At 43.9% G+C, this 15,899-nt stretch overlaps 1 protein-coding gene across 1 annotated transcript; it reads right to left on the reverse strand. All coding sequences in view use genetic code 11, as the record gives it.

Annotated features, from left to right (window-relative positions):
- Positions 1-533: 533 nt before the first annotated feature.
- On the reverse strand, positions 534-12,699 carry EGR_04054 (Putative ankyrin repeat protein; the record flags this gene model as incomplete). The annotated part of the gene is made up of 13 exons (XM_024493303.1): positions 534-666; positions 1,003-1,385; positions 5,048-5,272; positions 5,377-5,595; positions 7,228-7,281; positions 7,579-7,776; positions 7,958-8,155; positions 8,226-8,423; positions 8,497-8,694; positions 8,770-9,363; positions 9,853-9,938; positions 10,882-11,176; positions 12,457-12,699. 13 exons carry the CDS (start codon positions 12,697-12,699, stop codon positions 534-536), a joined length of 3,024 nt encoding a protein of 1,007 aa, XP_024352217.1.
- Positions 12,700-15,899: the final 3,200 nt, after the last annotated feature.

Consider the following 15,899-nt stretch of genomic DNA (forward strand, 5'->3'; position numbering starts at 1 on the left):
CCCCCTCGTGCCTCGCTGGGTGTGCTGGCCTTTTGGGCTATGCCAATAGCCCAGACACCTTCTCCGTGCTGAATATATATATTCTGCCCAAGTATTGTGTCTTCTTTCGTCTTAAGGGAGTCTCGGGACGCTACACACACGCCAGTGGTGGTTTAGAAATTCATTGAACGGCACCTCCATCCAGCGTAGAAGCTTAAAGTTTAACACCCTACACCAATTATTTATAACTACTTTTAACCTTTTGAGACTCCGCCCTTCACGCGTTCCCAATAGAGAGTTAGATCTGTGTCGACGCGTATTCAGCAGTTGTAGATATAAAGTTGAATTCAACTTGTCCTCCTCCATAATAAAATTAGCTTTGCAGACATAAAATACTCTGCAGCAACTTTCATTTGAGTAATTTTAAGTACGAAAAGGTGTAGTAAATAGAGAAAGAGGATTACAGGCACATTGATGAAAATGTGGGTATGAGATGATCGTCAAGATCAAATAGGAAAAGTGGGTTAACCATGCTTTGCAGTACAGAACCCTTACTACACATGGAGCGACGATATCCAGTTAATTAAAAAGAGACTCCAATAGTAGAGCCCCTGTGCTGTTTGGTTCGACTGAGCCGCAGTCGCGAGATCGGGCTTCTCCTCAACGTCCACTGTCAGAGTCATCGACCTGGAGGACAAACCAAATCTCGCGTCTATAGACATGAAATTTCAACAGTTTATTCAAACAAATCCGCATAGTTACAAACAAACTTGTGTTTTGGCTATAATTTTGACATTCTTAACACTTCAGATCAGCTTCATTTTCAGGAAAATGAACAAACATGCGTCTTGGAAAGGATGCCACAGAATAACACCTCTAAAAATACGGGAACTTGAATATGCACCAAAAGTCCTCAATATAACACCTGTTATTTCATAAAAAGGAAAAATTTTGCCGGATGACGAACCCGATAATCAGGTGACACTTGGGTGAGATGCAACGTGCCATGAGGAAAGTACTCACCAGGCCCCATGGTCGGCCATCTGTTGGCCAGGAACTGAGAACGCAAAGTGCTGCAAGCGAATGCCGATAGGCTTGTGCTTCCATTTACCACTGCGGGTCTTCTGGTAGGACTGCTCGTAGTCCACGCCGTAGAGTGCCTTGGCCAGTGAGTGATGCAGTCGACGTCGTTGACTGGATTTTTCAAGGGGTAAGCGCGGGCCCGCCAACACGAGTATGGGTTTGCTACCCCCCTCCCCGGACTTCAAGTGAGCCACAGGACTCGGGCGAAAGAGGACAGGAGTGCGAGTGAGTGAGGGCTGTCTTAAAGCCTCGAGGGATGTGGTTATTTCAGCCCCTGGAAATACGGACTTCAAGCTTTCACTTTCCAGGTGGACGTAAGAAACCTGGAAGAGAGAGTAGAGAAGGAGGCAATAAATAACGGAAATAGTTTTTCGAATTTTGCCGTATGAGCGAGAGTTCACGTTTTATTCTTTCGAACGGGAACAATGTGTTTTGCCGACCAAATAATTCAAATGAAATTGTCAGGGACAAGACAAATTTAGTTGCTGAGTGAATTAAAGAACGATTCCTACAAGATGTTGAATGTGACAACGCAATCCTAAAAACCATAAAGGAGTACCCGACGTGATCTCTGTGAGGATATGCCCAAATAAACTAGGGAAATCGTTAAAAAGTTAGAACAAATTCAATTCTTGTGCTCTTTATGACCATTCTGGAGAGCCGCTAATTATGTCTTAGCTAACTCAAAATCGTGGCTCACACACTTCCTACTTTTGAAGTTGGTTTTATTAGATCACTAGAGATTCCCACAACCTCTTCATACTTAATTTAGCATTAGTTATTCGTTAGAAATCGAAGAGAAGGAGGAACTGTTATCCAAAGTGAAGGCATATTAGATAGCTTAAAATCGTTCCCATTGAGTCGTTTCTTTTTCAACAAAAAGAAACAGAACGGATTTCAGTATCATCGAAAAGGCTTCATTCACCTGAGGACATGGCCGATATGCACATCCGTTGTTGGTGAGTGGTCAAACGTTTTCACCACCAGGGTCACAAATGTGCGGCGCCCCGACTTTCTTATTTGACCCCGGTGTCACAAATACATAACGTGTCTTCTACGTCAGTTTACAGTAACTCATTACACCAAATTTTAACACAAACGAATTGGTTTGGTGTAATTAGGCCCAACGAATGCCGGATGATCCTGATCTGTGGGTCCTTACGCTTCATAGTTTTTTGAGCAATACTTCTCAGATTACAGTACCTGTAATAGGGCAATTGTTTGTTTAACTCTTGGTTTCGGTAATGGGGTAACTTGGGGGCTTGGCTCTTGTACCTTAATCGGGTGACCCTCAAGCCCTTCTGTAGGTCGACAAAGCATTTTCTCCCCTAGCATTACGTCTTCCTTCGTCTTCAGGGAAGTCGTGGGGTAGTGCATCGGTGGCATCTAAAAGCAGACCCGATCCTAAGGAACATCTGTCCTGATTCTTACGGCTAAGTGATAAGCCTAAGCCCGACAAAAGAAGTGCACATGTTGCAGATGGGAGAATGGGTGTCGATGTTCAATAAAAGGGCTGAAATTGACGTCCACCTTCGGTAGCTACCCCACTCTCGTGCTCGACACGAAAGCTATCGACAAATGAAGCGACATCAGCCGTAGACTATCTGATAAAGTTCGTTACGGAGCCGTCTACGGCACCTGTACGAAGATGTGAATGAGGTGAAAACGCAATCCCTGCTCATTTACCTCTCTTCTAGCTGGATAGGGCTTAGGTAGATATGGCTGGGCAGCACTGAAGCGAGAACAAAGCAACAAGGAGGAATAGTCGCGGAATTCCACTCCCACGGAACTATGTTAAATCCCGTCCTTTGTTATTTGACCCTGTCTTTAGGCCAGTGTTTCCAAGACTAGCGATGCGCAGACGAGATGGCCAGCGCATTCCCCCGTCCCTGAATCCGCTTCCCACACAGGACAAGACTCTAGATTTAGCGGAATTGCCAAGAGGAATCAGTGGCTTTAAGGCGAAGTATCTTCTCACTTGCATGGAATTATGATGACAGCAGCTGTTGACTTGTGCTTTTTTTCTTGCAGCACTCACTACGTTGTGATGGCTGACACGGGAGGTTGACGAAGGGGAGCGCCTGGGGCGACTCTCAAAAGAGGAGAGGGGCTACACAATAGGTTATCTTGTTTAACTCTCGACTCTGGTAATGCACTATTTAGACCTCCACCCTGTGCCAGCGACCCCAAGCCCTTCTGTAGGTTGACAATACATACACTGCCACGGTATTATGTTTTCATTCGTCTTCAGGGAAATCTCGGGGAGTTACAACACAAAATGTGTCGACAATTATGATGAATTTGAAACCAAAAGGTAGTTTGAAAAAGAACCCATTTTCTCACCTTTTATATGGACTCAAAACCTATGGGAATCGACAAATATTGACTAATGAACGATGACTTAATGTTAGCTTGGCTTGCTTGATGACACTGCAAAGATTCATCATAGGACATTAAGAAAATTAGGAATCGACAATATTGCATGAATAAATGGATGAAAAAGGCAATGCAAAACTCCCGAAATCCTGTGCCTTATTAGTTTGTCAAAAGGAGTGACCACTGCTGACTCATTAAGACACATACCCATTAGGAGAGAAAACCAGTTCGAACAGACAAACGCCCCCTCCGCATACCAGGAACAGGCAAGACTGGACATGCCTACGTTGGCTGCCAGACGAGATGTAACAAAAAGGCGCCTGCACCGGACAGGTAAAAGCCTGCTCAAACTGCACTACACATTCGCACAATCATTCTTGGAACAGTTCACCCCAACATGTTGAGACGCGACTCTAGGACCGTGGCAAACGCTCAGCTTTAATGCTCCAGCCTGAGAAACCGCAATCAAAACTGTGTACCAAGCAGAGTATATACTATGATGAACTGATAATGGGTCTCCTTAGTATGGAAATAATAAGTATTAGCAAGCTTGCTCACTTCATGTATGAGACGGTAGCGTATGTCAAACCACGTTGATGGGAAAACAATTTGAGATGCATCTACTTTCGACCGCCAGAACTGATTTAAGATAAATTTTACTAAACCATCTAAATAGGGGATCAGGATTATCTTAAGATTAGAAGTCTACCATAAAGGAGGTTCTCTCCAACCACCGGGGAGCGTAACACTCATTCATAATGTGAATCTCCACATCTCTAAACACTTAACTCATGGATCTTTTGAGAAGTCTGTATCTCTGCATTGGCTCCGTGACAGAACTCGTCCCATAGGAGGAAATAAAAGGAAGGAATAAATAGACTGACCCAAATTACCAAAGCAATAGGAATTCTAAAGAGAAAATCAACAGCACCTGTGGGGCATATTCACAGATCTTAAATATTACCCCCATAATAAATGGCGGCCAAAGAGGTCGTGAGGTTTGCGGCAACTCGCTGTTCCATGCGAGGACTGGTTAAGCGTCTCCAACTGTTCATAGGTATCATGCTTTGCGCATAGACATGCGTCAATCAATTCAAGCCTTTCGCTGTACCCCGTACTATTAACTGCCTGTTATTTTGAGGCCCCAGTAGATACCACATAGGAGCCAAATCCCACCTCATTAGAATCTGCCTACTTTCAAGGCAGAATCGATTCTTAGCAAAAAGATTAACATGTCATTTCTTAATCGGTGGAGCGGAAATTTACTTCGTAAAAAATAGTGACACTGTCAAAATGTTCACCTCATAAGATCTAAAACCCACAAAATATCACGAATAATCGTAGACACAGGATGACAAAAATACACCTTAAAAGGTTTTTGCCACAATAAGCCTCCATATTCTTTATTGATTGCCGTTTCACTTCGTTCTAGATCACCTGATATTATTATTTAGTAATTAGCTGAAGGCAAAAGGAGCTATTTAGACCCAATACACGCTTCATGTGCATATTGCACAAAAAGATGGTAGATTTTAGGGCTAAAGGTTAAGGTTATATAAATCGATGACTGACCAATTCATTGTTCTACCAAAAGGAATGAGCAACACACCCTCTTTGGTGCATTTTCACTAGAGGGCGACAATGATGGTACCAAATGAGTAGTCTCAAGGAAATCACCGGTGGGCGAGAGGCTAAGATTAGAAAATAGCAGAACACCAACGCCGAGCTTTGAGTCAGGATGGAGGATGGTCAATTTGTGGAATGAAATTTCGCTTTCAAAGGCGAGACCACCTCTGAGACCCCGAGCTGCTATGTCCCTGACAGAAACTGCCACCTGTAAGACAAACCAATTAAAAAATTCAAAAATCCTGCAAAGCTCTTGGTAAAAACACCACTGTTACTTTAAAAGACCGTATTATAGTGAACATAGGTGCGTACTTTTACTTCAATGTGCCCACCATCGTGGACGAGTCTGTGACGACGGCGGGGATCAGACCGATAAATAATTTCAATCAACCCCGGTTTTTCATCTGGTTTTAAATCAACACGAGTAAGGGAGTATTCCAATTGCGTTAAATAATATTCTTGGAAAGTCTTGTTGCTTTTGTTGGCGGTCCAGAGGTCAGCATGACCATTTGGATCGCGAAAGTCAACGATCTAAAGTTTTGAGTACAAAAAACCATAATAAGCAAATAAGGCGCAGACTATTTATGGCTTTAAAAGGTACTAACCGAAAAATAAGTTAGACCATAAAATTCGGAAGAATTTTCAACCCTAATGCCTTCATATTTGTGATTATCAAGTAACCTCGTCCAGTTAATGCTAGCTTTCGCATTTGGTTGCAAACTTTTGGCAACAAAGACTGAAGGAGGTCCTAGAACCTCGGAAGCTGCCGCAAAAAAATGAATAGAACACAATTTGCTTCGGAAAGCCACATAAACCAAGTTGGGGAACCGTTCTTGACATTCACTATCACACATGGGATTTTTTGCAACTTCAACCTAAAAACCATCTATAAGCCTAATAATTTACATTCCAGGTGAGTGCTGAAGAGCTCAGGCTGAACAGGCTTGACAAAATCACACAAAATCCTAAGCACGCCATCATATATTGTGACTTAAAATTGTATGCTCTTTGAGGGCAAATGATCTTGGACTATTAAAACTCACGATGATACAAAAATGACAAAGACTGAATACGAATTTACACCTTGAATGAATCTTTAAATATCTTTTTTAGCTAAAAGCGGGGCAGAGTAACTTAATGTATGGTGTCAAGTGAAAGTGGGACTTTGGTTGATTTCTCAACGTGGGTTTGCAATGTAGTATATTTCAGTATTCTAAAATACATAACACTCTGGTCGTGCCAGCAACCTCATAACTCTTTTGTACCTTAGTAGTAAATTATAATGATGGCATCAGTTATTACGATTCCAGGGGAAACTTAGGGAGCTAATACATGTTATGTGGACGAATGGTACGTTGCGATTCGTCGGTTTTTAACTCTGGGTTCCGGTGAAGGGGCCACTTTGGATCTCCGCTATTGTATTTCTGTTGGATGGGCTGGTCTTTGTTCCTTGTCAGTGGCCTGATCCCTTCCGTATTATTTGTTCTTCCATCCTCAGGGTAGTCTAGGGTTGATTCACAGCTTCTAGAAATGAAGAGAACAAGACTAGTGGAATACTTATATTGTTTGCGTGTACCCTCTTTAGGTGAGATTCTGGCAAGCAACTCAAACCTTGTGACAGGGGGTGGTCAGTATTCTCCTGAGCAGGGAGGAGCTCAGTTTCCCGATCCCCTGAACCCGTACTGATTCTCGTCAACTCTAGCTACTAAGCAGGTTCTACTCAAATCGACCTCTTAATTCAAAGGGTGTAAGGGTTAGAGTGGAGAAGATAGGCGAGGAACGTGCTGCACCAAATGCTCTGAGTAGGATCGTTGTCGCTTTATGGGACGCACTTTTCACTTGCTTGAGAAATTTGTAATCTCTTTCACCGTGTTGACTAGCCTTCTCAACTTTCTGAGAAGATTCGGGTTTTGTAAAGTAGAAAGGTGCCCACTTAATATTGCTGGAACTGAGCTGGGCTTTTTAGACCTATATGCAATGAAAAAGTCCTTGCACTATACAGTATCTTTATTTTTTCCCAACTTCACGGCGGTTTTAGCAACCCCTCCTCCGGCCTTCATTGCCGGTTCATTTATGTACAAAGGATGGGCTGGTGTGTATGTTTGCGTGGCATGCATTTCATGCATCACTTTCGTCCGTTTCGGTCATCGCTTGGAGGAGCACGGTGAGTGCAGCATTGCCCGAATTCTCGGCCAGATCACGTACTGTTTCTCCGGCCTAAAGTAGGGTAAAAGAGGGCGTTTTATTGCTTGGGAAGAGAAGGAAGAGACAAGGTTGTTGGTAGTGGCTGTGGCAGCCGCACCCTTGTAGGTGTCTTGCGATTCGGCTTCCAACTATGCGCCTGTAACCCGTGCGGCGATCACTCACCCGTTACATTAGTGGCATCAGTAAATGAGTCCCTACCATAGATGCAATAATGCCGGGGTTATAAAGTTACATCATATAACCCTTTGGGAGAGGAATTGCTCATTACTGATGATGGCGGGGTGGTAGTAATGAATGGGTTGTAATTACCTCATTTCTCTTATGCAGCGGAGCGTAGGCCTCAAGGAGCAATTCAGCAGCATCATATTGGCCATGTTTGCAAGCTAAATGAAGTGGCGTATTGCCCCGATCATCCGTTGCGCTCACCGGCAATCCCACCTCAATCAGCACTCGCACCATCGTTGCATCTCCCATGGCCGCTGCTTCGTGTAGCATTGTGCGCCCACGCTACACATAAATGCTTGGCTTACTAGTCGTTGAATTATCGCCCTTAGTTTGGCATAACCGTAGGCATTGTTAATTTTCATTATGAGATGCAAAAAATTTTAACTTATGGTCAATCTCTTTCCTAGGTTATAACTAAATCCTCCATGAAACAGGAGCACTGACTAACTCCACTCGGACTTACTAGGCATGTCTCTTCTACATCGGCTCCAGCGGTCGATAACGCAGAAATTATATCATACCGCTTTGCCTCAAAGGCGCATTTAAGTGGGCTCGTTCCCCGATAGTCCCTCAGTCTCGGGTCTGCTCCGTAATGCAGCAGCAATTGGAGCGCGTACAGGTTGCCCTTAGATGCAGCCAGAGCCAAAGGTGTAATACCAAACTAAAGAGCAGTAAATACCGCTGTTAGAGAGGATATTCAGTGTCCAGGCTTCACCAGTTCAACAGCTTACTGCATCCTGCGCATTCACGTTGGCTTTCGTGGCAATTAACAGTTTGACACACTTCTCACCGTCTGTACGAATTGCCTTGTGAAGTGGCGTTTCCTTGTCGTAGTTTCGAGCGTTCGGGTCTGCACCGTGGCTAAGAAGAGCTGCCACAATCTCGTAAAAGCCACCACTCGCTGCTCGATGTAGAGGTGAGTCGAGGAGCTAGCAAAAACACCCACACCGGTTTGTTACTTTTGCAAATGAGCTTAAAAACACTGCTTAGACCTCTGCTTACCTCCAGATCCTTCGCTTCGACATCAGCTTGGTACTTGAGAAGTAGCTTAACCATTTCCAAATTACCCGCCTCCGCGGCAATCAACAGAAGTGTGTTGCCATGGCAGTCACGTGCCTCTACGTTCGCTCCCCATCTTAGCGCTTCGGTAGCCTTCTCCACATCCCCCTTCTGAACTGCTGGTAGAGCATCGGGATTTTCCTTGAGAGAAAAACAGGTACAAACAAATAATCGTAATGTTGCGATATGTGAGATGTCGATTTTTAAATCACCTACATAGGGATAGCTCTCGCGGATGGATCCGGGCTCATAGCACATAATAACGCCCGACTTTGATTTCACCTCTTTGATGTACTTCGGGGCGATGGGTGGCCGATCACTTGTTATAGATTTCTCCCCTCCTGGGCTTCCATTCATCTGCGGTGAGGGCGATTTTGACGCCTGTGGTTGTGATGGTACTTGCTGTGATAGAAGAGGAGGGGAAGAATTGGAGCTGGAGCCCTCACTGGAGATGTTAAACCTCGCGAGGACGTTTGGACGTTTCCTAGCTCGTGGTCGGCCATTGAAGGGACTAGTGGTGTTGGCGCGCGGAGCAGATAGATTGAAGTTGTAAGTCTGTTGCGATTGCATGGCGCGGGAGCGAGTTTCGCGTAGAGACGCAATTAGGGAGGTCTGATTGCGCAGCGACGAGGTCGATTGTGAACGCAGGTAGCGCATCCGCTCCGCCACTTCCCCCTGTCCACGTGGCGAGGAGCTGCGCTGCGGTGGTGACAAACAACTCGGTGTGGGCGAACGATTCAGCAGCGGCGATGGAGAGAAGTAGCGATTCTGGCCGGCTAGCATGTTTAAGTCTCGAGGAGTTTGGTTTCGCTAAAATGCGCAACTGAAATTAACCGCTCTGATTTACTTAAGACTTTCGGGCCTAGCAGAATCAGTGCTAATTTGAGCAAGCAAATCATTCCATTCTCATGCATCTGCACTGTGCTTTTTAGCTATCTGCAACAACCTGTTTCAAATAACATTAATACCCTCCAGAATTTGACAACTTCATATAACTTTATTACAGCAATACTTTGAATACCTCCCTGCCTAGACATTTCCCTTGTCAAAAGTAGTGGTCATAACTCATAACGTTGCATCTGATAGGAATACACGGCACATAATCAAGGTGGAAGATGGTATCTCGTTAGTTTGCGAAGAAACAGAGGACCTGACCTTGAGGTTTAATAGGTTCTTATTTAAAAATTCGTTTCTCAGCTAATGTCATACCTGTCAGGTGGAATTTCATCTGTCAACTAGTCATACGTAACCACATGGAGTGAAAATTCTTGCCAAAACGGAGGTGGAGGCGGATCTCACTTGCTGCAACTGAAGATTACTCTCAATTCGGAGGATTTGATGGCATATGACGTAGAGTTCTCCCCTCTGGCGTGGGTAAATCGGCGCTATGGTTGAAATAGGCGACTCTAGGACCCTTCGTTGACGCAATTAATACAATCTCACTTAAATATGCTTTCACGTGGGTGTTTTTAAGTGATGATTTTGGATAAGAAAAGACACTTCAGGCGACTAAATTCAACACTCATGACATCGACCGCCCTGGCGCGATACTTCACAGAGACGTAACATCTTGATCCTAAACCAAATAATTGCCTGATTGTTAACACCCTAATTCCAAGTGCTTTTGGGATGAATTTTGTTCTTCACTTCTTACGCACTTTGATTTTACGACCACCTATGGTTGGAAGTTTGATGGATAGTTAGGCCAACATCACCTGAGAGTTTGACAGTTGTACTTTAGCAACATCCCCCTCCCAGCTTTTCTCCGTCAAAAAAAGGTACAACCATCTCGTCTTTGATAGCAAATTTACACCATCTAGTCCATGTGTGGTTGAGTGAGCCTGTCGAACCCCGACGAGGACAAACTATGGCGGATAGAAGCTAGACCGCGTAAGAAATTGAAGCTCTATCCTTTGAACCCAACTATCTGAATACATCGATGCATTGGCAAATATGGTCAGGTGTGTGCCGGCCATAGCTAATCCTCATGTCAGCGATCAGGAAACCCTCAGATGCCTTACCCTTAAAATATCGGGGCTCTTGCTAGTGCGGGGCGTCTCGATTGGCCGTCTGGAGCGTGGGCACCACCAACGCGCATTTGTGTTCGTTCGTACTCCACGCGCGCGTCTTAATATGACCACTGCCGACAGTTTTATGATTTATTGTGTTTTTTTCCCTTGCACACGTTATGCATAAGCAGCAATCTAACACTTCAAGTTGTTCTCCAAAATTTACGACTCATTTGGGGGTTTTAAGGTTACGCTACCGCAACTTTTAGTTCACCGTATTTTAAGAAGATTCACCTTAAAAGGTTAATTAGATTAGCACTGTTGTCCTCGACCTCGAGAAGTCTGGATTTCTCTGCTACCAAAGTGGTAGTGCAGCCAATCGGCTCGGAGCAGCCGCGTACGTGAGCAGCGACCTTGACGATTCTCAGCCAATAGCTGGGCGATATTCGGTCAGCACATAGGTTCTGCTTTTCGAGGTTTATTTCAACTACCAACTGCAGATTTGGATCTTTGCTAACAAGCTCAAGCAGCGTGAAGGCCTGACGAATGTTTGGAGATGTTTCTGATTGTGGAACCAAGATAAAACGTTGCCTTATGGGTGGAGTGTCTCCAAGCTGCGGATCGCAATGTGAACCGTAAATGGAAAAGAAGGGAAGATTAAAGTGTGGCTGGTACGCAACATTCCAACTAGCAAACTCGGTTTACGTTCATCATGGAACCGCGTTCAATGCACTCTGAGCACAGGCCAACCTTGCCCATCCAATCACGGGCTTGATAATCGAAGCTGGCTCCTGTCGCCCTCTCATTACATAAGTGTACCATGGAAATCGTCACACTTGATGCTTTTATATCAATATTTACGCTCCTGTTATTTTGTGCTCTTTGCATTCCTGTCTAGCCTACTCTTTCTGCTTGTTAATACGACTTCCAAATCTGTTGATGTAGTTGTATTTTCTATTCCCGAATATTTCCAAAGGACTAAACTGTTTTCGTCTAGTATCCTCCATTTTCCACTTAATGGGGAAGAACCTACAGTAGCATGTCTTCCAACTGAGCTGATTAAATTGTTTGGATGGCTGATGTTCTCGCTTTATGACCACCATGATGCTTCATTCGATATTGTCAAGTTGCCACCGCTTCAAAAATGTTTTGTGGAAGTGACAGAGAGGTATGTCTTTAAACTACCAGAAAAGATCAAAGAATTGGCAATTCACATTTTGGTATTAATAATTAAGCACTTTAATAAGTCGTTTCCAGTAAGTTCAGATTTTGGCAAATTATTGACATTGTGCCACATCTTTCAGCGGGAAGAGTGAGGTGGAAAATCCCCAACTCATTCAGTCCCCCAACCATGCCGAGCCGCTCCTAAGTTGTTCCGCCAAGTTGTGGAATGTAACATCAGCTTAACGAGGCTGAGAAACACACTTGAAGGCATTAAAGTGAATTTTAATGAGCTAATTTAAATAATCCCCACCACCACCGAGAGCCATTCAATGGTTTCTGAGCATTTCATTACTTTGAATGCTGTTGGAACTATAAGGCAACTAAATAATCCTAAGTGATTTTTAAAATAAATCAACAAAAAGCTTCTTCAATCATCTTTTATCTACCGGTGCAACCATAATTCCTCTCGAAGGGAAGTCTTCTCGATGCGACGTCCACTTTGAGGGGATGTCTCATTTCTGAAAACAAACAACTTCAAAGAGGAGAGGGGCAACCCACATGGACAGGTGAGACCCATTCCACTTCAATTCTCAAATCATGCCCATCGTCTGACAATCTGCAACATCTCCTAGTGAAAGCCGTAACTTGACAGCAACGAGGAATAGTTTCTCCTAGCGAAAGACTGGGCTATCAACTAGAGAATATTCCATTCAACTGAAAGCAAACTCACCGAGTCTCGAGCATAGCGATCGGCGCCAAAGCTGACAAGGAGGTTGTATATTTCATCATTGCCTTGTTTGCTAGCGATATGCAACGGAGTGGTTCCATTGTTGTTGGCCAGGCGAGGATTGGCACCATGAATGAGGAGGAGTTGCACCAACCTCAGGTAGCCCAGTCGCACTGCCATCAGGAGCGCCGTTTCGCCTTGCTGTGGAGGAGAAAAGAGAGGACAGAGGACAAAGTAAAGGCTCATCAATACAATCTTTGCAAATGAGTTTGTAGCCTGTCTCAAGACCTCAAAGTTAGGACCGTTTCGATGCTACCAATCCTCGGCAAAGTTTGACTCGTTTACAAGAGTTCTAACATTTTGTTAAAAAAATAAAAGAAATTTTCGACATCCTTGGCATCAAATGTAGAGTAAAAAATGTGTTGTACATCGCAAAAATAAAAATCCCTTAGTTTCACAATAGTTGAATGCAGGAAAAGGAGATGTTCAGCTTCAAAATGAAGGAGGAAACTCCTACTAATGAAAATCTCAGTCTTAAACTGCACAGCGCTTTGAATCAAGATCCATACTCGAATTGTTTCTGGTATCGGGTTTTAAAACTGCGAAGTAATACCGCCACACGTCAAACCCGAGGCACTGCTGATCATGTTGACAGGTGTTGGAAAGTGATGGTGCTTTATAGCGGTATGAAAACACGGAAACCTGGGTGGCTGTCTTCAACAATGTCGCTGTGAAGATATCTGGAATGTCTGTGTGTCGGCTGTGGACTTGGCTAGAACTTCTCACCACTAATCATCTAGACCCTTTTCATCAGAAGTTACCTAATGGATTGGGGGGGGGGGGGAGTTGGAGGAATGTAACTTGTAGACAGAAAGTTATTTGCACCATTCTCATGCTAGCAAAATGGATATTGCCTCGCTCTACAGCGTTGGAATAGGCTGTGCGCATCAGGATGTACTACGCTTTGAATTAGATGACGATTAAAGGCACTGCTGAGGTCTTTGGAGTGGCCAAAATGCAAGGGATGCTGTAGAAAGGAGATAGTCTCACCCCCAAGTAGCTTTAAGGTGACACTTGGAGCCTGTGGCACCGTAAATACCTCTGGAAGTGACACATTAACTGCCAAGATGATAAAAAATTGTGGCTAGACAGTTCGTGATGACGTGCTTACTTCAGTGGCTTCAGGGCAAATAATACCACCTGACTTTGAGTGACAAGTGGTGCACCTCGAGATGGCGTTTCAGGGCCTTCGTGACAGGGGTGATGGCTTAAATTTTGTGTGGAGGCGACTTGATTGGACTTTAAAACAAAAAATACCACCTTGTGGCATCTCCTGAGTCAGAAGTAGGCGATTTTTTGTTCAAATTTGGATTCCGACAGCCAGATTTTGGTGGGTGTGTGCATGAAGATCGTGCTAAAGCATTTCTGAGAGGTAAAGACCAAAAAAGGAAAGGACAATAATTGGCAAGTTTCCCCAAGAAATTACTTCCTTCATCTCTCATCTTTCCTTTTGCCCCAATGAATGGATTTAACACCTTGATGTCTTGCTTATTGAACTGGTCCTATCCTTCCACGTTACCAGTGGTGTGACCTACGACGAGGTTTTTGGGTAAAACGAACAATTGCTTGTTTTGCTGTTTGTAAGCAAGGAAAAAGGACGTAATAACATGGTCATGAGGTTAGGGAATCAAGCAAACTAGCCTGTTATTAGCGGGTTTTTGGATGGTGAAGTGCAATACTTTGGCCTCTGAGCCATGCCAATAGTTCTTTAGTCCATCAAGAAGTGTCAACGGACTACACTGGTGGCAAAGGGAAAGTGAATCTTATCCCAAAGGACAACTAACCTGATTTCTATTTCTGAATGCTGAACCCCGACATGAGGAAAGAGGGGCATGTGCCGTGGATGGGAGAATCTGTAACCACTCCAAACAAGAGTGCAAGAGTGCTTTTCTGACAGCACCGGCTACGTTGTAATGTATGATGAGGGAGGTTGATCAAGGAGAGAGCCAGGGACGAAGCTCAAAAGGAAAGGGAGGTCGCTTAATGCGCTAATTATTTTTTTGATTTTTTGTTTTGGTTACCCTGACGCTGAAGGGCACGGCCATTGTACTTCCCCCCAGATGCATGGCCTTCCGGCGGCGCCGGTAGCCCCTCACCCACCAAAAGAAAATTGCTCTAATTTCGAGGATGCAACTTGTAGACACCAACTGGACTGCACAAAACTACCAAGTGACATCAAATCATCACATCGTCTAAGTAAAAATACAAATATCCGAAAAATGTCACTTGATTTCATATGTAAACCCTCAAAAACTCATCCCTCAAAGAAGTACTTCAGTGATAAGAAATTACGGACTTGAGGAGACGGTGTGTGTGAATGTGAGTTGCTGACATTCAATCAAACTGATTCCTCTCGAGAACTTTTTCTTCGCTTTTAACAGGAGAAGGAGGAGCGGCATTTTAATGCTGCCATTACCAATTTATGGATCCCAAGATGGAGGGGAAATTTGGGAAAGATCGTAAAGTAGGGAGTGTTCTGCCTCTTCTGCCCGAGCAATATCCTCGCAGCCTGTAAAGATGGTTCTTATTAATGCGTTATTACTAGAAAAAGCTCACTCATCATTGCCAAGGTCAAGGACGCGAATAAGGGAGCCCAGCTGGTTGCATCAGTGTGGCGAAGCAGGAGAGGATTGATGACTGGCTTGAAGCAGTAATACCACCGTTTTAGTTGTAAAGTTACTGACTTTACTCACCAAAAATACTTCAAATTACAAAGGTAAAGCCGGTAAGGTAATTGCTCGACCTTTCATCAGAACTGACTTAACACATGGTATCACATAAAGACCTTCACCACGAGGATCTAAGAGGAAACCAAATCGCCATAACAGCTGAGTCTTTTCGATTTCCAATCCACTTCAAATCACCTGAATTAAATGATTCATCCATTGTATTATGAGGGATCGGGTAAGAAAAGCATTGCGTCACACATATGTGACGTCGGTAGCGAACGTGTTAAACTATTGCTTTCCAAGTTTTAGGGCACTCGGAGTTTTAATAGCCATGTGTGTGTGTGCTTTCACACATTGCAAATGGCTAGCTGTAATTTTTTTAGCGTTAAAGGTGAATATTACAGTTTACCCAATTCCTTTAATGCGTGGAAATGGAGAATTCCTATATTTCTTCAAGATTTAATACGAATAGTAAACACCTCACTTCATTAATGGGTTCTATTTAATTATATTTAAGCTAAGTTCTAAAATCGCGCTTAAAACTTCCGGGAAGCCAATTCTTTAGATGTTCTTTTTTCGACGGCAAAGACGTCAGCGAGTTTTTAAGTGCGCTTGACCATGTTCCCTCTGTGGGAACTGTCAAAGTATTCTTTTCTCCGTCTTTTTCGTGCATTTAAATTTTGTTATTTGTAAGGATATGGGAATTGACGGCAGTCA

The sequence above is a fragment of the Echinococcus granulosus genome, assembly GCF_000524195.1.
Source record: "Echinococcus granulosus chromosome Unknown EG_S00024, whole genome shotgun sequence".
In the NCBI taxonomy this organism is placed as follows: domain Eukaryota; kingdom Metazoa; phylum Platyhelminthes; class Cestoda; order Cyclophyllidea; family Taeniidae; genus Echinococcus; species Echinococcus granulosus.